Source organism: Numida meleagris, chromosome 2, assembly GCF_002078875.1.
Source record: "Numida meleagris isolate 19003 breed g44 Domestic line chromosome 2, NumMel1.0, whole genome shotgun sequence".
NCBI lineage: Eukaryota > Metazoa > Chordata > Aves > Galliformes > Numididae > Numida > Numida meleagris.
The window spans coordinates 126,707,210-126,734,596 of record NC_034410.1 but is presented as its reverse complement, the minus strand read 5'-3'; the positions used below and the strand labels follow the sequence as shown (position 1 = coordinate 126,734,596).

At 34.2% G+C, this 27,387-nt stretch overlaps 1 protein-coding gene across 7 annotated transcripts in view; it reads right to left on the bottom strand.

Moving 5' to 3' along the window:
- Positions 1-27,387, bottom strand: part of VPS13B (vacuolar protein sorting 13 homolog B) — a 421,101-nt gene that overhangs the window by 195,442 nt on the left and 198,272 nt on the right. For 6 of the 7 annotated variants that reach the window (XM_021386667.1, XM_021386662.1, XM_021386666.1 and 3 more), the window contains 3 exons: positions 26,046-26,193; positions 15,026-15,153; positions 7,528-7,762 (listed from right to left, as the gene is read on the bottom strand). In XM_021386667.1, the coding sequence (XP_021242342.1) occupies positions 7,528-7,762; positions 15,026-15,153; positions 26,046-26,193 (511 nt within the window). The remainder of the gene's footprint in view (positions 1-7,527; positions 7,763-15,025; positions 15,154-26,045; positions 26,194-27,387) is intronic. The other variant, XM_021386664.1, reaches the window with a different exon arrangement.

Genomic DNA, 27,387 nt, shown 5'->3' with positions numbered 1-27,387 from the left:
CAATTACTGTCAATGAACATTAAATTAATCCTGAACCCTCAAAAAGCACAATTCACCACCAATTCCATTCTACACCTTGAAGTCTAAACAAGAGCTTTATGTCTTTTTGAAAATTAAATGGGGGGGATTTTAACCCCGAGCTGTGAACAAGTGTGTACAACACAGTCTTTAAAGAATGCACATTCTTTTCTTTTTCCTAAAACTGAGGAGCCTTCTGAAACCACTCTTCACTTATTTCAGCATATGGGGAAGAAGAGGCAGTTCCTTACATTAGATATTCTTTAGCTTATATATGCTTTCTTCTAAAAATTTACAGCTTGCATCTCAACAGAGTGGTGCCATAGGGTCGTGCTTATCTCAGTGCACAGCTCAGCACATGAGTCTTGGATCACATCTGTCCAACTCTGACGAGATTAATCCAGTATGGTTAGAAAACAAATCAGCAGCAGATGAACCTTGTTATAATCACTGCTGCTTTCACCTTTCAGTAATACCTTTGGGGTAACAACTGCTAATTTGTATAGATGCAGAGGAAATCAAGGAGGATAGCATGGGGCTATTCTGATTTCATGTGAAATACACAGATATGGGTTTTTGCTCTTTAGAAATACATGAGCATAACAATTATTTTAGATTATTTTTTTTTTCCTCTACAGAAACTTTCTTACTTCCATTCATCAGACTTTCTGCTGAGGAAATTGGGCTTTTTTGACTCCACTTGAATGACTGAGAGTTGATGCCCAGATCGTGAACCTTCAGTCTACCATGAGGAAGTGTGTGCCTCAAATCAAAGGAATGTAAGAGTAGCTGGATGTGATCTCAAATAGAAACAGCAGGCTCATGAGCGTGCAGAAATCTCAGCCATGGCAGATCTTTATCTTTGTACATTTGTTCATATGAAGGAGGCAAAGGATAGACATTCTCCTCCTTGTAACAAAATTCATAAGATTATTTGGTAGGACATAGTATTTTTCGCAACTTTGGGCCAGGAATCACGGTGGTAAAACGAGTCCAAATTAATCTGATACTCCAGAAGCAAGGGAGTCAGTTTTGAGAATCAGAACAAGAGATTGCAGATAAATGCAGATTTACCATGAGATGGACTCTCGGGTCCTCACAGAATAATAAATAAATTGGAATATCTAAGCATCTCATCTGTGCATCTTGTCCTAAGGAAGAACTGAAAACTTCAGTAGTTTATTTTGAAGCTATGACATACTGAAGAATTCAGCTTAGCCAAAGTAACTTGAAAACATTTTGGAAATGTTTCAGATTATAAATTTAAAAGTAGCTAGTAATCTGTAATTTTTCCAAGTTCCATCAGCCAAGAAATACAAAATATTAATTGTAATAGATGGAAAAAAAAATCAAATGCAAAGTCATCTCTAATGACATGTTTCTGACTACTACACATAATCTTTGTATTTCTTTGTGACCGTCACAGTGCTCACATCACATTGGATATATCCCAGGGATTAAAAAGGATCTCCAAAGAGAGATGTTAACTATTTTACACTGTATACAATGTCTACCTTAAAAGAAAAACACCAAATTTTATCAGATGTACAGAAATCACAGTATGATGAAGAAATAATACAGCAACTATAACAAATGTACAGCTATAAAATCCCCCCTTACTTTCATCAATTATCTTTCTCAGATCCATACGCAGTGTGATGTTCTACTGTACTAGAGCGGCTCCTCTGATAAAATACTTGTTTTGTGGTATTACTTGAGTTTGTTTATTTGTTGGAAAAACAGTAGTTACTTATATGCATTCATTTGCAGGTTGGTTTTATGAAACTACTTCAGTAATTTAAAGTGTTAAACGTTAAAAGCAGCACTGTTTGGAGGTTTAACTTCAAAGCACATTTATTAGTAGGAATGAAGAGCCAGTGCTGCACTTTGTAGATGTTTTCTCTGCGTGTCTAATCTTCCTTTCCACGTAAACTATTTTTTTGCCATCTAATTGCTGTGATTCATTTAGGCTGAAAAATTTTAGGTAAAACTTTTATTACCTTCAATGGAACCAGAGCTCACCCAACTCTTAACAGCAAGAACATACACATTAAAGACTCCTAGCATGGTTCAAGATTCTGGTTAGTTCCTCACCTACAGCTTGAATACATCCTTATTTTTAATTTCTCCAAAGATTACTACAGATTTGAAAAACTTGCAAATGTGTTCGTTAAGTTACTTCAAGTGTTTTGATAACTTGTTAGATTTATAAATGCTACTTTAAGACTCCTGTTCTACGGAGACAACTACTTTTGCAATACATGTGATATAAAGTTTGTGCAAGAATTTTTCACTGGCAATTGTTTAATGTACTTTGTTTCTTAGCTAGATGTAATACTCATTATAAGTCTTTTGATCTGCATGCGATACAGAAATGATAAATGTACATAGTTTGCTCTGAAAGTAACGCCTCCTATTTATTGCCACGGAAACTAAAACAGATCCAAAGAGCACAATAACACTTTTTGATGGCACAAATTGTCAGCTACAAAACACTATTTTTCAACATAATCACCACCACTAACTGGTACGTGTAGATAAGCTGATGGAGATGCACTTCATTTTGTCATGTGATAGTTGTGCATGACCATCCAGAACATGGCTTGTCTTTCACGTCACTGTCACCACTGCTGAAATGCACCACCCACTGCCTCCCTGCTCACATCCACTGTTTGGTCTCCATAAACATTCAGCAAGTGTCAATGGATGCCAATGGATGCAATTTTTTTCTGCATGGAGGAATTCAGTGACACACCTTTACTTCATACACACTTCCATGTCAGATGCCATTTTGTCAGACTGCCCCCTGCTGCCATCTGTCACACAGCAACAACATGTAATGGAATATTGGTGGGAAGGTTCAACCTGCCATAGCACCAACATCTGCCTCTGACATTGTGAGTAAACAGAAGAAAACAGAAGGCATTTCTTTTGGAGTAGCCCTCGTACTTAACTACTAATAATTTTATTATATGTTTTCTCTCACTTTTATATGATACTTCTCTTTAGTTTAAAAACCGTATTGCAGAAGTGGCCATTGTACACAACACTGTGTATATAATGCTGACAGCTGTACAGAAGACAAATTGTTTGTTTAAAGTTAGTAATGGTAGGAGAGACCACAAAAGCTTTATCATAAATATGTTCTGGGTCTATTGACGTACTTGCTAAAGGTATCCTTTGCAATCTTTGGAAAGTATCTTGATTACTCTGTCTTCAGTTCTCTTTCTATATCCACAATGAAGAGTCATTACAGGGATTTCCAATACACTTACATTTGCATGGAATGTGCAATATTTAAATAAAAAAGGATACTGTAATTATCACTTGTTAGTTCAGTATTGTACTTACTCCACTTACTCCCAGCCATGCAACAGGGGAGCAGATTTATATGACTGCATATATCAGTTGCACACAGCTGAAAGCACTGAGAGCTTTGACCAAGTTCAGAACTAACTTCAGCAGATGAGATTTAGTTCCACAGACTTCAAACAAAAGCACAAACACACATGCTTTGCCAATTTAAGCCCAGCTATTTGAGATCTCACACATGTGAAGTCAGTATTTACAAGTTGTTTAAGTAGAACTTCATTGCTATTCAGATACTGAAGAGCACCACTAAAATGGGAAAGCTAATTTCAGAAAATTATTACCCATAATAGATAACTTGTTATTTTTTAGATGTTGACATAGAGTATAAGCTGATACAGCATTCTCTGAATGTCAAAAAGTTTTCTATTAAAAATGGGCCAAATGTCTTAATTATACATTCATCTTATAATTTGCAGAAATTATTTTCCGGTTTTTATACTGAAGTACAGCATTATTTTAATCCACTGCAAGTCAACTTTCCTCAGAATGGCCAACATACTGCTGTTAAAATTTACACTGCCTTTTTATGCATATTGAAATCTACATGCTTCTATTTTACTGCAGTAGTTTATTATCAATATACATCATTAAAATTAATTCACACACTAGTATTAGAAGTCCTAATTTTCTACTACCCTACAAGTTGCTGACAATTTTCTGAGCTTAAACATATGCTACAAAACATCTGCGAAGTTATATAATTTGTCATATTTCACAAGCAAAAGCCATCTCTCAGGGACTGCCCTCATATTTAAATATTTGGAATACAGTTCTTTCAGTGATCATCAGTATCCATGTGACAATGTTAATACAACACCTTGCAATTGCAACAAAAATTTTCAGGTATTTTGAACACCTTTTTCTATATTTTATTTGATTGCACCTTACCTAAATCCAGCATTTTTTTAAATTATTTTTTTTACAAAGACTGATTCAATAAAAGTTACCAATCTGAATCTGGAGGGGAACATTTTACATGTGCCAGTTAAGGATTATAAAACAACAGTTATGATTTTTTTTTTAATGAAGCATCATCTAAAAATGAAGCAGGGTGAACAAACTAACAAACAGTAACTAGTTTAAAAAACATGAGTGGAAGCCAGGAAAATATTCTAAATTAAAATAATTAAAATGGAAATTTCTACACACAGGAAGACTTCATAGATGCCAAAAAAATGCTCATTATTACTCTGAAACTCAGTGCCACAACCAAAGCAAAGTTTATATTCCCTTCATGTATTCAGTATCTTTTCTATTAGAACATTTGAAATCTGACTGCAAAAAATTTCAGAAGATCGCTTAGCAGCGCGGAAGTCCTGACCAGAACAATTTCTTTTGTCCAGTCACAACTTTACCACATTTTATCCTATCAGTCTTGAAGGTACCTTAAAAATATGAAGATGAATTGTCAAGTAGCTGAAGTTAGATGCCCACGAAACATCCACAGATAGTTACAACCCACTTTAAGCACTTCCCTAAACACTTCAGTCTTGCTCTTGAAACTAAGTTTCTAACAACTTGATTTCTCCTTTTTATCTTAATTTCTTCACTGATACTACCTCACAGACAATAATTGGATCAAAATTTTTCTCATCATGTTGATTTGAAGTACAAAGATAATACTTAACATAATTTAAAACTTTATGAACTTATTAAGTAGCATTCATTCAACAGAAATTCCACAGAATATCTCGTCCCTTACATAGATAAATCCATTTCTAATCATAAGCTACTTAGTATGGCTGAGCTAAGTTAGGTTTCCAAATCAAAGTACTGTTCTTAAAATGTTCTTTTATTAAGTATCTCTACAAACTACAATTATGTGAAAAATCTGAAAACAAATGGAAAGACCTGATTGTGGGATCTTGCATAAGCTATTTTTACAATATGTTGACATCTTGAGGTCAATAAGTCTTTGTGAGTAGGCTGTAATATCCCCAAATGACAGCATGACTACGCTCCTTTTCCTCTTCTTTTAGTTTTTCACGTGAAAAGAAAAATGAACGAGTGAACTCTCTGCTTTCTTACAATTAACAATGGATCCTTGTAAACAAGCCTTTTGTATCTACTTTAAAGAAGAATGAATGATTCAGAAGCATCATCCAGGAAAAGCAAGGTTGAATAAATATCATTTCAGAGAGGTGGCAACATGTTTTAGCAATGATGCTATGTCCCTTAAGTCCTGTTGAAAGACAGACTAGAAATGAGAGACTTTCCCAATGAAAGTCCATAAAAATTATTTACCTCTGCATTGTAAGAAACAAAGAAGATGGCTTACAAGCTTTTTCAAAACTTTGCAACAGTCTCTTTAAGGAGGAGTTTTGGCATAGGAGAAGTCAACAGCTCCATTACAGAATCAAAAATATCAAGATTGTGAGAACTTCTGTTTGGCATTATTCCCAGAGCAGAAAGCCACACACAAATAAATTCCTTACCATAAGCTTTATCCCAACCAGGGGGATTCTCTTCTCTCACTAGTATCTTTCCCTCAAATCTGGGTTTGACAAAATTCAAGTGACTTCTTACTTTCATAAATGTTTTAAATTACATCATCAGCTTGAAACAAACAAAAGACTTCGGTTAAATTTATTTATCTTTTATCTGTCACTATTATCAGCAAATTAGATCATTCCTACTGAAAGTAAGTGATTAGGAAGAAAGACATATTACCCTTCTCTTTCTCTTTTTTTTCCCCAGCTGGCAGCATTTTGCACACCTCTGACATGAATTTCAGTATCATAAAAGCTGAAGTTTTGTTTCTGTTGCTGAGTTAAGACAAAACACAGGAGGGAGAGGAAGAGTCCAATGTAAGGGGCAGAACAACAGGAAAGGGAAAACACCTATAAATCCAAACAAATTTCAGATGCGGAAGCAGAGTAGATCTTGAATACGCTTCTGACTCAATTTTTCACAGCATATCCTTTATAACTATTTCTGTTTCAGCAACATGCATGCAGAAAACAATAATTTTTGCCAGAAAATGCTGTCACAAAAAGTTTAACAACTGCTGCATCTCTCTCTCTTCATCTTATAACAAATACACAAAAAAAGCAATAATTCCTTCAGAAAAATGTATTACAAGAATACAATAATCAATTAACTGTACAGCGATATGTTCATGACATGTTAGACTTGGTTCTAAGGCTAGATCTCATGGATGCCATTAAAATAAACCCAAACACCAAGACTCAAGACCGTTATGGATATCTGTTTCACCTATTTCCAATACACAATTTTTTATATGAATAGAAGGAGAACAATATATTCATATTAGTGCTCCATCAGAATACTACTGCAAATCCATATGCCTTTACTTCGGTCATTTCTAAGGACTCAGTTTCTCATACAACCATACTAAACATAACCATCTTGTTGTCACTTCCTAAGTCCTTTAAAGCTCATCCCATACATTTCTCAATCAATTACACAATATTAGAAGTTGATTCTACCCTCAAGTAGGTACACAATGCAAACCTCTATCAAATACTAGTTTTGCAAAAAAGCATTACCAAACTTATTCTCCTCTTTATCCTATGCACAAGAGCAACCACTCATAAACATTCATACAACCTTCTCAATTTTTTTCTTAAATCTCTACAAAAACCTTGCTACAATGCCTACAAACACAACCCACTACATGACAAGTTTATCGGGATGACCAGTGAAGTCCCATCATTCTGATAGACTGCTTTAAGTATGAATTTCTTTTCTTGTCTCTCTCTGAATGTTAGATTCATGACATGTTTTTTTTCCCAGTAAAAGTGGTATGAGATATTTTTCCCAACTTGCCTCCGTTCTGTCTTGGAATTCACAATGCACTGCCTCATCTTGTGTAAAACCAATACACAATAATTATTGTGTGTACACAATAACCTGAATGACAAAACCAACACAAGTAAAAATTGCTTTTCTGATATTCTTCTTCCTTCACCAAACATATAAAACATATCCCAGAACTACTGTTAACTCATTGATGAAGAATTTCACTTTCATCTTCATGTGGAGAAGAATGTCATTAGTATTCTTAGCCATCAATAATATATAACGTACTGCCAAAAAACCATCACAACATTACAAGTTTTGAAAGTAAATGAACATAAAATTAATAAGTAAGATTTTTTGAATTTATCACATTACCTTCTTCAAGGATGGGTCTCAGCACAACAAATGGGATTTCCTGCAGTGGTTCCATATGCTTGTGGCCAGCACTCATAATCTTTATCTGGGGCAAGCAGACAACAAGTGTGCCAGGCATACTGGCCTGCCCATGGTACCAGCTTCGGACGGTCCCAGGAATGTCACCTGATACAATGGTACTTGGAGAAGGTAGGCTGTCATTTGGAAGGAATACACAACATGATTGCACTTCAAGCTGAAAAAACAAAGTCAAGAAACATTTCTCAGAAGCAGATTATCATTCATTTTGGTACAAAATCTCAAGCTACTTGTCTATCACAGATGATTTTAAATGTTCTTTATTCTTAGTAGAACTAAGAGGAAAGATGATAAAAAAGGTTTGAAAATACTACGTACTTGTAATAATGTTAAAATTAACAATTACTCATTGGATAATGGAATGAGTGGGAAGAGAAGCGTCAGTCTGTTCTGTAAATTTCATCAAAAATGTGTTGCCTTTCCAACCAGACATGTACCTATCTATCTTGCATGATTGAATTAAGGAAGTCCTCCTCTATTGGCAGTGCGTTATCTTTTGTTAGCAACAGTGGAGAATTCTGTCTCTAATTCGCAGTCAACAGTAAGGACTACGTACAAAAAGTTTAATTAGGCAAACTAGAAAAAATATTAACGCTAGCGCAAAACTAACTTTAAAATAAAGAGATAGGTGTATAAAGAAAAAGATAAATGAATAAAGTTCAACTTTTCAGTGCAATCGGAAGCAGCACACTTGATTTGATATGAACTTATTGTTCTTTATTTTCAAACAATGCTGTTATCTGAAAAAAAATCTTACCATTCTCTGCTGTCTCTTTATGATCTTCTAGCAAGTTTAAGTGACTACAAATGTAGAACTGAGCTCATCACAATTTGTTAATTCGGAGGAAGTATAAGCTGCAGAATGTTACAGTCGTCCTTGGCTCTTACAAGCAACATTCTGCACCTGGATATCCAATAGCCCTAACAGCCTGCACACTTGAATGCTTTGTTAAGCAAGCACAAACTATGATTCAGTTCACTTCTTCACAATAGTTTGGAAAAGTCTACTGTACAAAATAGTGGATACAAGATGTTATTTGTAATTGTGATAAAAGAACCCTTGTTTGCTGTAAACTTACTTAACACTTTTCCAATTTGACATCATAGCTTAAAACTGATAATCCAGGTTTGTATACCATACCTCCTTCCCTTTAGGCTATTAAATCTTTAGGACTGCAATAGTGATTTGTAATAGAACTGGAATTTTTCAGCATCGTAAGTACTTTGCCAGCCTAGTGAGAACACAGATATTCATCTTTATTTCAGCATATTCATGCCCTTTTGCTTAGATGAACTGACAAGAATTCACTGCAGAAAAATATAAGTAGAATTTTGCAAAAATAAATACATTGTTACATGAAGGCTGTGTTTGTTTCTCGTTTTAGAACTGTTTGAGTTCTAAAATGAAGTTAATTACATCTTTGATAAGTAGTTTATTGATCCAAGGTTGCAGAGCATACTTTATTTATACCGGATGAAAAGCAACAGTGTATTGTTACAGATGTAATAGATTTGGATTTTCTTTTTTTTTACTGGTAAATTAGTCGTGTCAATTTGCAAAGATTTTTACAGTGACACATCAGATCACTTTCTGGTCTATTAGTAATTAGCTGCAGGTCAAACCATTGTGGGATAATGATAAATAGATGACTAAATAAGTTATGATCAGTATAATTTTTGTTTTATCAGTGCAATTACTGAGCAAACAGTTTATAATAGATCATCCACATATATATATTATCATGATGACTAACATCAAATGCTGCCTGGATAAACAAACCATGTGGTTATAATAATCCAGAAATTCCACCAGCTTGAAGAGAAGCAATACTTGATCGCATTACCAGCAGCAGGATCTACAGGAGATGTTTTACAGAGTACTCTTGAGAAGAGATCTCAATACTGAGTAGAGTTTTTACACTTATTTGCAGTTCAGTACAGCTTTGTATTGGTGACAAGTTCTTCAGATCATTTGTGTTTCATTGTACTTTACTACATCAAGAATACTGAAGTGAAATCACAACAGTTCACTCTGTTCTTATGCTTGAGGGAAATTTGTGTGTACAGAAATGGATATTTTAGTATTCATTTTCAAATGATTGCATGGGAGTTGTAAACTCTATCAAAATTCATGACCCATCAAGCCCCAATCTGTAATAATACAGATTTACTTAAAGACACGGTTTTCATACATATGTTACATTTAAAGTTTTATATGAATAAATGTAATTTGCAAAACATTATTGCAGCATTTCAGAAGCCAGCACAATGAATATATGACAAAATTCCATGTTTTAGGGCAATTCATGCAATTATTATAATTATATAAGAAATTATCAACTTCAATGTTCAAGGGCCCACTAGGTGCAAATTCAAGCATTTGAATTGCACTTGTTGAACTTCTCAAAGGCAGGTTCTGCTTACACACCACTACCAACTTCAGTGTTTTTTGTCTGACAGAATCTGGACATACGATAAATAACAAATTGCACTGAAGGAATGGAAGAGTGCACCTAAAAGGACAGAATTAAACATCAGACAAAAAGAGAGAATGTGTGCTACAGCTTGCTTCACCAATCAGAAGGTGCTTTAAAATATATGTTGCTCAAATACCTTAAAATTAAACTACATCAATAGCATATATTAAAGCTATCATGTAAATCTTTTTACACTTTTTAAATAACTGTTAAACTGTGTGCCTAAAATTGTGAATTTAATGTAAAATGTGACTGATTTATGTAGCTGAATATAAATCTGCAACAGTAAATCTTGCATTAATGTAAGGATCTGACAATCCAAGGGAAAGAAAATGAAGTAATCTGCCAGTAAGAAGTCCTGAAGCTGGGGGTCAGATCCTGTTCATGGAAACCATCTGGTTGGGACCCTCCAAGCCACACCAAACACAAATGGTCTTTTAAAAAAATATCCTATTCATTAATGCTTCGCAGCTGTGCTGAGTGTTACTTCATTTTTCCATGGCAACATCCTTTCTGTTTCAAGGATCTTATTTCAGTTTTGGTAGCAACGTGCTCTTTTGCCAATACTGAACACATTCATGTGTTAAAGAGAAGGAATTATTACAAATTCTTGAAACAGTATCACCCTCTATTTTCATTTCTATTATGTCAAGGCCTACACATGCTAAGTAACGTACGCTAATGACAAACCTATGAAGCAAGCAGTATTTTCTCTTCTACTTTCAAAAAGTTAACCAAAGCATATTGCTCTAAGCTTTTACTAATACATAAACCTAGAAAAGCATAATGACTTTAAGATCTCAGTTATACAGAAAGGAAAGTATTTAGTTACTGGAATAAACTGAGTATGTTCGTTCATATTTTAAAAGAAGAAGACATTGTTCTATAGAGAGAACTACGAAATACACTGCAGAAGAATTAGGTTTTCATAACTGAGAAGAAGTAAATGGAAGAGAGCAAACCAAACAAGTGACAGTCCACAGTTATACATAAGCAGCAGCAAAGAGGGAAAGGTTACACAAGAGCCTCTGCAGCCTTTCATAATAGCGATACAATGAGATTCATTTCCCTAACCCACGTTTTATAGCCATTTAAACCAATTAGAGGTGTTGAAGATGACCTACCAGGTGACACTCATAAAGCTGTCTTCTAGAAAATGGCCCCTCTCTGCACTAATCATCATTCATCATATTCTCTCATCAGAAAGGCTGATGTCTTTTTCAGGGAGCTTCAGATACAGAACAGAATCTCCTAACTACTCCCAAAACTGTAAAGATCTATCGTTACACATCTCATGTAGGGGTTATGCGCAGCCCCGGATATCCAAATTTGTCCAACCCAATTTGACCATTTGCAGTTGAATCAGATAGCACTGTTGGCTACAATTTAAAAAGGTCAGAGATTCATGTTTTCAAGTTAAACAAAAAAGAGAAAAGATGCAAAAGTAAAGTTGAACACATGAGTATGAGAACTGAATGAGCAGGCTACCCGTACATAGAAACAAGTATAATAAGGATCAGCTGCATTTTTCTTTGACCTCTTGAAACACTCTTGGCATTATGTAGTATTCCTACTTTTTCCCTAAACAAGGTTCATTTAAATAAGCCTTTATTTACAAATGAAGAATTTTATTTTTTGACAATTTTTGATAAGTAACCATCTTAAGAAATCACCTCATCTCCTAACTGCTGAATATAAATAAAACTGCTCATAGCTGCAATTGTTAGGAGTCACAAAGTCTCTACTGGACCCAAGAATAAAAAGAACGCTCAAAGAATAGGAGCTCTTCTAAATCTCATCCTTACAGTTCTTACAGTCAATGTTTCACTTCAACTGAAATTTTGTATAAGTTATATGCCTCAAAGAAAATATTATTTTCAATAATTTCAGGAAACAGACTCTTTTTTTTTTTTTTTTCAAATAATTTCAGGGATATTCAAGCCATGTGGAATAGCTGGCTACGTTTTATATTCAATAATTGCACTCTTACTTAGATGGCATTCATTACAAGATTAGTCATTAATTCATTTGCTTTTTATACAGATCCTTCATTATTCTCACTGGAATCCAGTATTAGCAACCAATTAAAAATAATTGTGTTTATATGGCTTCACAATTCTAGCAACTATTAGTTTGAAGAACACGTGAAAAGTGAGTATTAACGTCCTACACAGTGTAACTGCCAGAAAGACTTCAAGGCTGCATATAAAATCCTACGACAACTAAATAAGAAAAGCAACTTTTTACAGTTAAGTATGAAAGTCTTTTCACTCAAATACTAATAGCTTACCACAATTCCAATGCACAAAATCGTCATGCAATATTCTATCATTAGCAAGCCAGAGTTAGGGCTAAGCAAGTACCAGCTTTGGATCCAAAATAAACTTTCCAGTTATTTTGGTTCCAAGCACTTTTACTTGCTCAAACTTCTACTAAAAGAATAATCCTTTGATGATTTTAAGTTATGAAGTTCTGCTTCATCTGATGACAACTGTAGACTTTTCTGTTCTACAATCATGTTAATAGAAGATCCAGGAACATGAAAATAGCTTCAGAAAAAAGGGCTCTGGTATTTAAACAGAAAAAATATATTATGACTTTTGGCTTTTTCCTATCCACAGAAAATCTAAACAGATAGTGTATTTTATTAAAGGTTTAAACACATTATACCATACTTTTAACTGAAAAACAGTCAACCCTTATCGTGTTATCATCTACACATTGCTTTTCACAGATTCATCTTTCCCACTTTGGTTAATATTGAAAGAAAAAAAACCTGTGTATATTTATGTATATCTATACATAAATATATATTGTATATATATTATATATACATATATTATATATAATGTATTTAAATAAAATAGATAGAGGGACTGCTAAGCAATGACAAGAAGGACAGCAAGCACATCTACCAATCAATGGCATTTCACTAAGAATGGCTACCACATATCTGTTTGGAAACACATTCTTGGATATTGCCTGTGCTATTCCTTGGAGCTTGCTGCAACTTCTACCAGCAACATGTACTGTCCTCTGGCAAGAGACAGGCATATGCTTTACCAAGTATGATTGAAGAATTGGGATGAAACATACCAGAAGTGTGTAAACTGCTGTATGATTTCACAGGACCATTGAACTTCAACATTGATAAAAACCAAAAATATAATTTCATACTCACAATGATGAAAATTGAAAGCATCCAAATACCATACCAAAAAAACCACACCAAAATAAAACCCATCTGTAAAAACTAAGTAAATCTAGAAGCTGAGACACAAAAAAGTAGTTCCTAATAAGAAAAAAAAAAACTTATACCACCAATAGCTCTAGTTCATTCACGTGTTATGTTAAATAAAGGTATACTTACAAATTACTCTTTGGGAAAACACATGCCTACCACTGCTATCAATATTCATCCCCATAGAAAAACCCTAGTTTGTACACAAACTTTTTTTTTCTTGGTAACACGCGAACTTACTGAGGCAGTATCTTATCCATTCTTCAGACCAAAGTCACTTTGTTGGTAGCTCATGCAACAAAGCTTGCCATGAAAAATGTGAGCAGAAGAAGCAGATAATATCTTTGCCCCGATTCATCTTTTGTCATTTAGAAAGGATTCAGTTCTTCATCATCACCCTAATTATTATTTTTATGACTTACACTGTAGGTATTATTTATATAATGAGTTTCATTGTGTTAGGTACCACACAGACACATAACAAAAACACACTGTTTCCTTCAAACAGCTTAGAAATTATCTCCCTTGACTCCCCTTATCTAGTCATTCTCATCTGTAGCATGACAACATTAAGAAACAATGGAAAACAAGCAAAATACTCATGAAACAATGATGAAATAGCTAACAGAAAGCTAAATTGAGTTGTCTCCCTAAGTGTCTCCTCAACTTCACTATGCAGTTAAATCACAAATTTGAAGTTTTTGTTCAGGAAATATTACATTTTCAGTCTTTCAAATATTTTGATCCTTGAGTATCTTCTGCATCAAAAAGCAGAAAAACAGACAAGATTCTGAGAGCAGGAGGTTGTATATAAAAATTTTGTTGGTAGGGAAGAGGAAAAAAGCATTCATTTCTGCCATTAAATTTTATTTTATTTTACTTTAATATGGAAATAGTTCTGCTACTACGTCCTGGTGTTCTAAAGGATAAGACATGCATATATCATAAAATGCTATTCTCATTGAACATACTGTTCAAAACGCACTGTTCATAATAATTCTGAATTAGTGTAATTTCCAAGCAGGCACTTGATATGTACATGGAAGAACAGAGTCCTAATGCTAGCACTTCTAAATAATCTAATATTAGACATTTAATCAAAACACTGGATTTCTAACATTGCCTTTTTTGTGTATAGCTTGCATATATTTGGATACATGAAATCTTTGCTTTTACTGATCGCAGATCACAATCTAAAGCAGTGTAGGATGAAAGAATTTAATCTGATTATGTGATTGTCCTTGATAAAGAGTTATGTATGTAAGCATTTGACCCATCACTGCATAAGATTGTACTGTACCATACAACCACTCAAAAATTACGTATCATATACATTTTGCTCAAGAATGTTAAGCATGGTTGGTATTCAGCAAATCTAACTACAGATAGAAAGGTAGCTAACTACGTTTATAATGCAGGAGTGTGCCAAGTGTTTTTTCCTTGACATAACTTTTAATATGATCTTCCCCTTAAATATAGAAAAGTATTTCGAAAACTAATAATTCAAAATGAAGGAATTTTTAGCTTAATTTACCAAAACTCTGTAATTTATTTTTCAGCCTCTAGGACTTTGAAACTACTGAAATAAAACAATAAAACCTTAGAGCTCCTTTAAACACCCTTCATAAAAAGCACTAGGATACATAAAAAATATCATAAAGTTTGGAAAGACATAGTTTTTCTCACTTCCTTTTCATCTTACCTGAAGTGTAAGGCACTTAACTGCATTCCATACTATTCCAATAAATTCCTTCATTCTTTCTTCAGGACTTCGACAGCCTTCAGATGAGTTCAGCATGGTTTTCACAGGAAGTGACAAAGGGCGAGATTCTAATGCAAAGAACAAAATTCAGCTATACCAATAATATATAACATAACATAGTGGTAATACAGAAAAAGATTACTTATTTGAAATTCTAGAAGAGGTCTTCTCTCACTATTTAGCACGCTATCTCACCATCTGTGTCATAACAGTGTGTAGCAGAAGTTTCTATTACTAGTTTCAAACTTGGCAATACTATTGCATCAGTTAAGCCTGTTGAGAAACGCAATGTATCATAAGCATTTGGAGAAATTCTTAACTTTTTAACATAAATTGTTAAGTAAATCTTATGAAGAAAGTATAATCCAAGCAAATTAAGTCAGTTTTCAAAGTGTGATAACCCATTTGGTGAGGGAATACCAGTAGAAGATATTTTCACATACATTACTGCCAGGGTAATCCAAAAAAGGTTTTAGTTTTTTAATGTTGTAAGAAATGAATTCCATATTAAATTACAGCCATTGAGTAGTTGTAGTCACTTAGCATAAACTACAAGTACGCATTAAAAAAAGATCTGAAAATGAAACAATTTTGTCAAATTTAAAAGGTACGAAAATAACTGTGAAATATTTCAACTAAATTCAATGGTTTCTAGTAAAAAGATAAGCTTCCTTAAATCACTAGGTATTAAATAAGATGAATATGAAAAGATTGTAGATAATGCTAGCATTAAATTGAATACAAGCAAAATAGCAATACAGAAAGGGAGTGGATCAAGTAGTAATTTCAAAATTATTTTAAAATTTATGAGGAGTACACAGTTTCTCCTGTGAGCTCTTACAGGGTATGTGCTCCTTTGTATGTTTTGGGATATGCACCAAATTATTGTCAGCCTCCTTAATATTTCCAGTATTGGCATAAATCTTCTTGAGATGACAAAAATGCAGGAATGAATTGTGAATTCTTAATGACTTCATTTAAAACTAAATTGAAATTTCCAGAAGTGTGACTATGTATGTTTCCAAATTATACAGCTAGGAGAAATCTGTAGCACACCAACTACAGAAAAATTCTTAAAACAGAATTATGCTATTAACGCAACTCAGGTGAGCAAAATTATATGTCCCTTTATATATGTCACTGGTCTTCATTCAGTTTTGAACATGCAAGTAAACATCCAAAGAATTAAAAATGAAACATCTGAAAGGTGAATTTCTGCTAACAATGTGCAATGTTAATGCCACTCGAGGAATTAACTTTGATATTTTTTCAATCAAGACTAGAAAAGACTAGAGTTGATTAATATTCTAGACACACTCCTTCAACAGTTGATATTTGAGTGATCTGAAAAGAGAGAAATATTATATTAAACTGAAGAGGAATCAAAAGATTCTAAGAGAGACGGTAAAAAGAGTGAGAGACAATTTTTAACCTCTCAGATATTTCTGGCACCAATTATGGATCTGTTACAATTACAGACAGTTAAAATTGGATCATTAGAATGCAGAAAGCATGACATTTCAAGATTGTTTGCTGTCAATTGTGCTGGAGAGACAAAAAGTAAATTTTCTGTATGGAAAAGCATGATGGAGTAACTATTTCATGTTTTCTTTTTTGACTTTTATGCCATGTAGTGAGCATTCAATCCATATTACAAACGTATGATGTTAAAATTAAGACATTTAGTGAGAAATAAGCACTGCTCTTTTAAATTCTTACTAGACCTGAGTTCACAACACATTCTTTGTATAGGCAGGCCCAATGCTACACGTAATACAAGTTAAGAATCAGGAACAGCTTGAGTAAGAAGAAAGATTAAAACAACAGAGTGGAAACAGAGAACTCAATATAAGGATGAGTAAAGAAGAGAACATTATGTAAAGCTGCCCTGAGTCTTTGAAAATATCAGAGGGAAGAATGTCTCAGGTTAGGATGAGAAGAAAAATACAACATAAAACTGTATTCTACAGCACAGTCAGCAAGGAATATCAACATCTTATGCCACTGGACAAGCGCATTCCTCATGAATGGGATCTAAAACTAGGTTTTGCTCCAGTCTGCCAAGTTTTGTTGGCTGAGAAACACACTCCAGTAAATCTCTTTCATTTAGAAAGAACCAACCTTCTAATGCCAGAAACAGATACCTATGAACTAAAACTAAAATTAGATAGCTGAAACATCACTTTTTTCTCTTCATGTATGCACAACTTAAATCTGCAAAGCTGTTTCAAATTCCAGGAGTACCTACGATAGACAACAGCTTCGCTCTAATACCCAATACTCAACAAAAGATGAAAAAAAAATAAAAGCCTCTGAAATGCAAACAACTAGTATAGAAATAAGAAGAAAGAAGTTTTGTTGTTTCCTTTTTTTTTTTTTTTTTTTTACACCCAGCACTGGTAAGATCCACAGCTTTGTCTGAAGGGATGCTGAGGCAGAACAATGTCATAATTTCGCATCAGGCAAGGCTATCAGGAGATGACAGTTGCTAAGAGTCTGTAGTCTGGTATGGCTATCCCGCATGTTTGGCTACCCCCCTACTGTAGATATGTAGACTGGATCAGCTCCATCTGTCTCAGTATGAAGGTTAATCTACTAAAATAATTATGCTACTCAGCTACTACTGAACTGAAAAATCCAGGAACATTTCCTGGCACTGTAATCAGCCCTGTGCTGAAGCCAGGAGCCAGTCAGCAATAGCTGGATAGAAAATAGGATTTGTCTGAAAGATTTACAAAACTGTTGAGAAAGGAAAAAGGAGAGGGGGGTTGCCTTGGGTTGTACAAAGCTGAATTTTAAAGAAAACCAATGTACAGATTCCTACTTTCATCCTCAGGTCCCATATTGCCTAAGTGGTATTTTATTAAAAATATACACCACATCTTTTTCAAAACAGACTCTTAGAGGCTGCCACACTCCCCACATTCAGAGGACACAGCAGCAATGAAAAGACTCTTTGAAAAGGACTGATCAGCTTCAATCAGGATTGTGCTAGCAGAAGCAGTAATTTCCATAATTCACTTCACAATTTATTGTTAAAGTTGCAGTCTTTCAAAATTAACTGTAAGTGTCCTCTCTTTGTAGAAAATGACAGTAAACAAGACTTAAAGGCGTAATTCTCTCTCTCTCTCTCTCTATGTATTTTAAATAAAGACATAGGTCTCTTCATTTTTTCTGGCTTACCAGGAACTGGTTGCTTTAGAAATTTGATCAACAAAACAGATGTTCTAAAAATAGAAATAACTTTGGGAAAATTAGTGCTATATTTAGTGACTTTAGAAGGCAAAAAGGAAAATAAACCCTTTGAAGTGAGATGATTTGGGGGCAAATGGACATTTCCTCTAATAAATAAAAGCAAAGACCACAGATTTTCCACTACTGGGTTGAGGACCACTAGTAGTCTGTACACACCAACGGCCTCATGCTTTTGGTTCTGCCTTCCTTACAGCTGGTAACTGAACTCAATGCAGGTAAATTACAATGCTAACGTCTTATTCCTAATTTGTAGGTGCTAAAGTTCTATCACATCTCATTCTTCTGACAGAAGACTCCTTCCTCCTGGCCCACCGCATGCCTCGGGCAGTTTATACATATAGAGCATAGAGCAGCTCCTTTCTGGTTGGGAAGGCCATCCTGCTGCAGGCAAACCCATACTCTCAGTGATCTCCAAAAGCTCAGGGAGCTCCTAAGGAAAGACAAGGTTCATACATAGATACCCATGCCACAATCTTCAGCAGAATAGTCTCCCCACCATCCCAGTGCATGACTCTACTCAAAATGTACATCATATGACCTCAGCATGCTGGGCAAGCTTTGCTTCCCACCTCACATCATCTGTCATATACTTCTCACACATTAGAAATGAGCTAAGCTGAGAAAAATGCTACCGCAATTTAATCATAGATACTAAGAGGCCATGGTAGCAAAACACATGAACAGTAAAAGAAGTCAAGGGAAAGCTCCTTCTGGAAAGATTTCTTTAATAAAATTACAAGTAGTCTCTATACTGTCAAAGTACTCATTGAGGTTTCTTAATAATTATACATATTTTCCTGCATTAGATGCAGCTTTTTATCAGAAATAAAAACAGAAAATAACCAAAGTGTTTGCTACTAATGTGAACCACTGAGGAACTGATCAAGGAGTCTGAGGGATTAGAAATGAGATTAAAAAGCAGTGGAGGAGAAAAATCAAACTTCAAACAACTGAAAAAAAAAAGATGAAAACCTAAATGGACTACAGATTTTTTTTTTATTTTTTGTTTCAGAAGATTAACTTGTTTCTTTGTATGTTAAAGAAAAAACACAGCACAACCACCACCTACTTAAAATTTCCTTGTTCTTTTCAGTAAACCAGCAGTTTTCAGCTTCTACTTATAATATGGGCAAGAGCAAAAATCACTGAAACTCTTATATAAAAGCTTGTTTGTCCTTTGGTTGGCATTTCAGTTTTCTTCCTATGTTTATATATTTTATATATAATTTATTATATATATTTATTTATTATATATATATATATTTATTTATTATATATGTGCAGAACAACATACATGCCTATATATCGAGATTTATGAAAGTATTACAAATGATTCATGCTTTTATATATATTATGCCAAAGGAACAAACATTGTTCTCAATACAATTCATTTCCTTGTATTAATTTTGTTCTGTGATTTAATATTAAAACAGTGTGTTTATATATATATGTATATATACATATACGTACATACAAAAAAGAAATTGCAGAAACAGAGGATTAACTTGCTGAAAATGTTTTCTAACTTAATGCGCTAATGTTTCCTATTATCCAATTTAAAAATAAAAAAAATCATCTAAGTAGCATGCTCACTAGATGAGGCTGATAGATGTATTTATCAGTATTTTCCAAACTAGTACCCATCCAAGTGTTTCAGAAGTATTCACAACTTAATTTTTGTGGTGGTGCGTTAGAAACATTAAGATACGGAATCTTTGGACTTCTTAGCAAACATGTCTTTTTGTAGACCAAATGTAAGCCAGTAACTCAAACTGAATGTGATATGGATGTGGTTATGAAAGCAAAGATTTCTGTGTGAAAGTGGCAGTTAGCTACGGAATGGCTATGGTTAGCTTTTTCTCCCATCCAATCCAATGACTGCTGCACAATTTTTGACAAAAAAAGCATCAATCTAGTACTGGGAAAATAAACAAAGAAAGACTGACACTTTCGTACAAATCAGTAATGGTTTTTCACAGGCAATATTGAGCTGCTATACTAGTCACTACCAAAACATGTTGTATGTGAATTCAGAACTAAAGCTCATGCCTGAATTTATTTTAATATTGCTTTCCATTCCAAATAACTTAGTGCATTATGAACGGCAGCCTTCAGGTTTGTAAGAACTTTCTTGGTAAACACAGGAGGAATTCTGCTTGATTGTCTGCCTTACTTTTTAAAAGAAAGTTCCTTAGTTTTTTAAATAATATATTAAAAAAAAAACACATATTTTTTTCTTAGCTTTTAATTTTTCCATACAGAAAGCATATTTGATGCACTACACTGGATTTGTGCTCCTAACATTCTTAAACTCCACACATGGAATTGAAGAAATTATGCCATCACATAACTAAAGTAAAACATTTTACTAGCTAAGAAAACCCACAATAATTATTTCTCAGTATGGGTATGTGACTGTCTTGCCATTTAGAAGTCACTATAAATTATCTAAGCCCAGAGACCTTCCATTCAAATAATCCTTCCAAGAACTACAATCCAGTTATAAAAATATGACAGTCCTTGTACTTTCAGGCACCTTAGGTAAATGTGTGTCAGATTTAAATTCCTATATTTTACTTAGTCTACTTAGCATCTATTTAATTTCATTCATCTTCCCAAATAAATCATCAGTAATACATTCCAAGGCAGGCATGAATAAACGATAATCATTCAGTTCATTGAGCAGAAATAGCAATGTACTAATTCAAATGCTTCATATAATCCACTGACTTTTCAGCAGCTAGATTTCTCTGACATTTTCCAAGGTTTCTTTTGCATTCCAACAGCTCAATTTAGCAGGAATCTAGTTCAGCATTCTAGTTGTGATACACTTATATATCACATCCATCTTGCAAAAAGTTCCAAACAACCTGCTTCAATGAGTTCCAGGGTGTGGCCCATATTTGGATGGATCCCAGCGTGGGCAGAGATGTGTTCCCAGGCGGAGTAGTGTCCCACAGGCAATCTTTGTGCTTGTGGGGTGTCTGTGGCCCATTGGCTCGATAGGGCTGTACTGGATTTTCTTACCACTTCATGCAGTAGCTTGGCTTGGATTTTGTGTTCTAAAAACTGCTGCTATAACTGCAAGTCTTATACTGGAAGTTGTGCTTTTATACTGTATTTTTGTACCACTTTTTGAGAAATATTGGTAATGAGTTTGCTTCTATATATGTATATTACATATATGTACATATATTTAATTTATAAGTTTTTATCATACATATGTATCAGTAACTGTACACAGTTTTGCTAAGGCCATATTATGCCACACTGAAGTTTTCAGTTCAGTCAGCTTTCTGCTCATGAAAGATGAAACTTCCAATGAAAAGACTAGCATGGAAACAGTTGGTCTGATCATCATGCTATTCAGCAAATTCAAGAAATATCAAGCTTGTCCTGTACACTAACTCCCACATACCATACACCAACACTAAGAAAATACTAGTGAATTATTTCTTCATTTTAATAATATAACACCTATCAAATGGAACATGTGCTTACTGGGTAGTAATTTATGAAGAAAGGAATATCTAAAATTAATACTCTTAGATCACTGCAGTAACAGTCTGGATGCCATCTCTTCTGGCTTAGCATAGCTCCACTGACACCACACCACACATTGGAGAAGCTCTCCCAAAGAAGCTGTGCTCCTCCTGGATCAGTTCTTAGCAATGAATTGCAGCTCCTTTATATCACACACTGTAGATCCGCTCACTAGGAGTGATTAGGTAAGTGATACTTGGACCTAAGCAATTTTTAGAGCAGTTCAGAACTAATTCGTTTATCATCATATACACTGCTGTAATGCTAGCCTAAAATGAAAAGATAGAGACATATCGACATTTAAAGCTTTCTCTTCTCTCCACTTCTATGGAGACTAAGTACTTCATAATGGTTCAGAAATATTTCATATGTATACTTGGAAGGAATTTTAAGAATTACTTGACTAAAGCTTTCAGAATTGAATTACTTACACTTCCTTCCCACAACAACCAAGAAGCTTTAAGTAAGCAGGATAAAAAGGGAGAAACCGGTCCTTAGGTCAGCCCTTGGTAGGAAGTTTATATGGGACTGAGAATACGAAGGCCATCTTGGACTCAGCTTTAAACTTTCTTGTTATGACACCATCACTCATCTACTTGAAATACAAAAAATTACTAGGTTTAAGTATGGATGAAACTTTAAAACTGTTAAATTATATCTCAAGAACAATAATTCTGCAGAACCAAATATCAACATCTCAGTAACACAAGAGAATTTTCCAAACTATAATGATTTTGTGTTATTATAATGTGACATTATATTTTTCAATGTGAAAATAATTATTACAATTGAAAAATACAATAAAGATGATATCTACGAGTTTAAACAATGAAGCTCCCTCTTGAAAGCATGAAAACAGACACCTTGTTTTAATCTTTAATCAACAGGGCACAGGGCAGCTTTCAAAGACTGCCATATCTACTCAGCAACACATATTACCTTCCTGCACAGGTATGCTACACAGATATTACAAACTTATGCACACATACTAACATTCTCCCACTACCCAGTCATAAGAGCTACACTTCCACTACAAGTCTACAAATTACTTTTCACTGAACTAACACGGAAGCACTGAATTGCTGGAAATAGGAGAAGTGGGTAGATGAAGGACATCAGGCAAATACTATTTTTTTTTTTTAAATATTCTTTCATTATTATCTTGCTAGTTCACGACCACATCATACAAAATTTAAACCATATATTCTGTTATCTTATTCTCTTTTTGAGGCCTCTGTGGTTAAGGAGATTTATAAATAACTTCCATTTGAGACTTAAGAACAGAAAACTTGGATTTTCACAGACATACCATATAAATAGCAGTTTTGCTCTTTTCCCATGCTTCACTTTTGGCAATGTCTCAGCAACCATTAGCTAATAAACTGAACTCAAGATCAATGTTTTAAATCATTTTACAGCTGTGATTACAAACTGCTTTCATTTAATACATAGGGTTGGTTTCTAACCATTCTCAAGGGAGTCACTGCTAAGATTATGCTAGACTTGAAAAGCATAAATTCCAAATCATCACCTGAAGAGCATGATGTTAAGATATAACCTCTTTCAATCTGTGAAGACTTTGCATATGTGCTTGCCGTCCAGGTAGCAGTCTCAGGTTTCTGATTACTTAAGGCATCTGTAGCTACAGCTTTGATCATTAAGAGATATGGGGCTTAAAAGGATTGTTGTTCCTCTTATCTAAAAAACCTGTAATGAGTGTGCTTTTTATTCCTATTTCCAAAAAGGTGAGACAAACAAAGAAAGCACAGGCAGAAAGTAGGTGAAATTAAAAGAAAGGAAATCAAGTGAAAAGTAGAAGGGATCAATAAAAGGGATACATAAAAAAATCAGAAAGGAAAAGAATCGCAGGCACTCTACTTTCAGTTTACTAAGTCATTCATTCACCATATTTCAGCACATCATTCATCTGTAAAGAAACAAACTGTGAAAGAAATCATCCAGTGAAATTTCTCTCAGAATGAGATCTCACCTTTTGCACTTGCTATCATCCTACCTTTTCTAACCATTACAACTGGTAGCTTCATAATGAGAGAAACAATTTTGTGACACAACATGCATGCTAGGTTTTACGGCCCCCTGAATCTTCCAGTCCAAATCGAATTCTGACAAAGAGATGGAAAAGCCTCCAACATCACCTGAAATTTCAGGAGGGAATACAGAGAACAAGTCTGCATGGCACTGCAGTAGGACATGACTCTCCTTTCTTTAAGTAAGGTAAATTTGAATGTTATTCTGAAGGGGACAGAGCATCCCTTTAAATTATTTCTTCAGTAGACAATCCGTCTGCTCTTTGGCTTTCATTTTAAATTTGAACTCCCCTTTTTTGCAGGTAAATTTCAAATACTTCAGGTGTTTTACACCTGGCATTTTATCTCCAGAGTGTAATAAACAAATACACATTTCAAAACATTGGCTAGTCTTCAAACAAGCAACTGTGTCACGCATGGCATGTGTTAAAAACAAAGAAAATGTAATGTCCACCTTATTTTTAACCAGACACTATTTCCTATTATCCAAGAAATGAGAAAAAGTCAGTATTCTTACAGGCTGACTCCTATGGAGGTAGTAGTAGAAACAGTATGTAAGAAAAACTCCAAGGAAAATATATGGGTCACTTCTAGTTTTCCTTAACCTCTTTTCACAAACTTCACTTCCTGACTCCTACCTCTAATAGAGTCTATGACACTTATTTTGATTAGTTAAAGAGCAACCTTCAATATAATAAGTGAGAGCACCCCTATATGTTATTAGAATGCTTACATAACTCCAAAAAACAAGTCAGTCCTCTCTTCTCCGAGAGCAAGAACAATTCTGGTAACTGAAATTTTCAAAGCTTCACCACAATTAGGTTTTGTTCAGACAAGAAGGGATGCTGAACACATCTTTCTTTCGAACAACATCAGACACTAAAGAAAACAAATGAGATTTCCTCATCAGTTTCCTTCCTGGGTTATGTATGTCTCTGCAAATAAAGGTTTTACAAAGGACATTTTAAATCCTATTCCTTAATATCAAACCTAAAACTCCCACAAGATTCTCTTGTGAGTTACACGCTCATGCCCCGTTGACAGGAAATGAAAGTTTGGACACAACACAGGTCACAGGTATAGCAGAACATGCTACAAATATTAAAATAAAGAATACACTTAATACCGTCATTTCATTACAATTAAAAACAAAGGATATTCATTAAAGAAAGGTAAAATAAAAAGACAGATGTTAAAAAAATAAAAAAAAATGCATAAATGAAATCAATTAAATTTCAAGATTTTTCTATTATTCTATCAATGATAACATGGCAACTCATAATATTCAGTAAACACACTTCCTGTGTTTAGTACTTTTTATCTCCAATTAAACTCTGTAAACTAATGGGCAAGATCATTATCTCATTTTCAGCAGACAACATCTTGAAGTACTTCATGATTATCTGGAAATAAACATCAATGCAAAGGAAAAGAGAATTTGTTCATTATATTTCAGAAGGATTATCAAAAGTCTCAGCTGGATAGTCACTTTTGTTGGATGATGTCCTATTTTACAACTTGCAGACAGTACTGTATGATTAAATAGCCTAGAAAATCCCAGAATGCCATATCATCTTGATTAGCAATAACAAAATGTAACTTTAGCACTCCCAATGTGCCAAGGAAAATTCCTGAATTGAATAATTTCTTGAACACTGGAAACAGAAGTGGCAACAAATGTATTTTCTGTGGGACAGTGATTTTGAAAACTGTGAATTTTACTGTGTTTATGCATTAATCTTAGTTCTGGTGTGACTTGCAAACACGCCAGGTTGGAAACACTGTGAACAGTTTGACTGAAAACAAAGACTAATGTGAATGCATAAAGTCTCACAAAATTATGGACTAAGATACTAAATATAAAGCCATAGTAAAGCCATATAAAGCCAGGTAGTATCTAAACTAGAAATGAGATATGAATTAAACATGCACTTCAAAATCACAAGTTCGACGATTTTTTATTAAGGAAGTTGTAATTTTCTGGGACAAATTTTATTTAAATCTTAAAGTTGTTCCACGGTACACACACAGTTGATGATGGTGAATTGTGGATGCATGCTACTGAGTCAGTCTAAAAAAGCTACTGGCTAGTTTCAATCAAGATGCAATCGTACCTGTTACTGTTTTTGTTTTGACTGGACTGCTGGCATACTCAGAAGCTTGATTTGATTGCTGCCTTGCCAAAGGTGCACTTCCAACTGATGCTTCATCCTCTTTTTTTCGAGTTACTGACACTCCAAGTGGAACAGCTCCTACAGACTGCTGAAGAAAGAAGTGCCTTGAGAACCACTCAAAACCAAAAAACATTAATCACAAATCATGACATTATCATGAGAAGCATGTCTTAAACTGTGTATTTTGATATTTATAGAAGACAACTTGAAATGATGATTGGAGAACATACCTTAGGAAAACAAGCATTTACAGCTTCACTGAACAGCTGAACCATTACATTCAGGCTTGCACTTGCAATTTTTTATTTTAGTGCTATTCTTTTGAAGACGAACAAAAAAGTTAAATAGAATTTATTAACCTTAAATACCATGCTGAATGATCAAAGAAAAATCATTATTTTTATATTTAGTAGAAACTGAAAAAATTTAGCCAGGTTTGAAAAACCTGAGCATTTAGCAAAGAAATGTATCGATCCTCATTAATTCTCTTTCTAATGAAATTACACACAATTTAGAAGGAAAAGAAACATGCATCCTGACTAATAATTACCAATATTGAATTATGTTTTGTTTTTTAAGTGAATCAATAAAATTACAAACTGCTCAAAACATTATACTGATGAACAAAATTGAAGGCATTAAAATCTAGGTTGAAAGACTACATCCTTATTTCAAAGATTAAAATACAACAAAGTATAATAACCCATATTAAGTAAAACCAATAGTTCTGGAACTGGAGGTCCACATATTAATACAATCTGCTGTGTTTGCTGTCAATTTTTTTCCTCGTGAGATTTTTTTCATTAATGTGAACAAGAGAAGTAAAAATCAGTTAAAACATTGAATTTTCCTTTTTGCACACAGTCCGCTGCTAGCATTTTGCTGTATTACTAGCTGTTAGGTAAATTGTAAGCACATCCAAGTTGAGAATAGCAGAGTGTTTTTACTGTTGATTTTGCAGAGGCTTATCATTTAAAGATGGCAACAGTTTCTTTTCTGAAGATCAGACATTAGGATTACATGCATCTTAATCAATTTTTGTGTAATTTAATTTTGTTGGTATTGGAGTGAAAATGTAATCCATACAGCTGGGTAATGAGAAACCTCACACGTTGCATTAGGAATCTCTGTGGGAAACAAATTCGTGTGAGGCGGGCAATGTGCTTGTAAATTTTCTCCAATGGAAAACAGATCACGGAATCAAGCAGTGTGCAACACGTGCACACATACAAAACCCCAAAACAAACAGAAAAATCATTTAATTGAAGGAGAATGTCTTCCA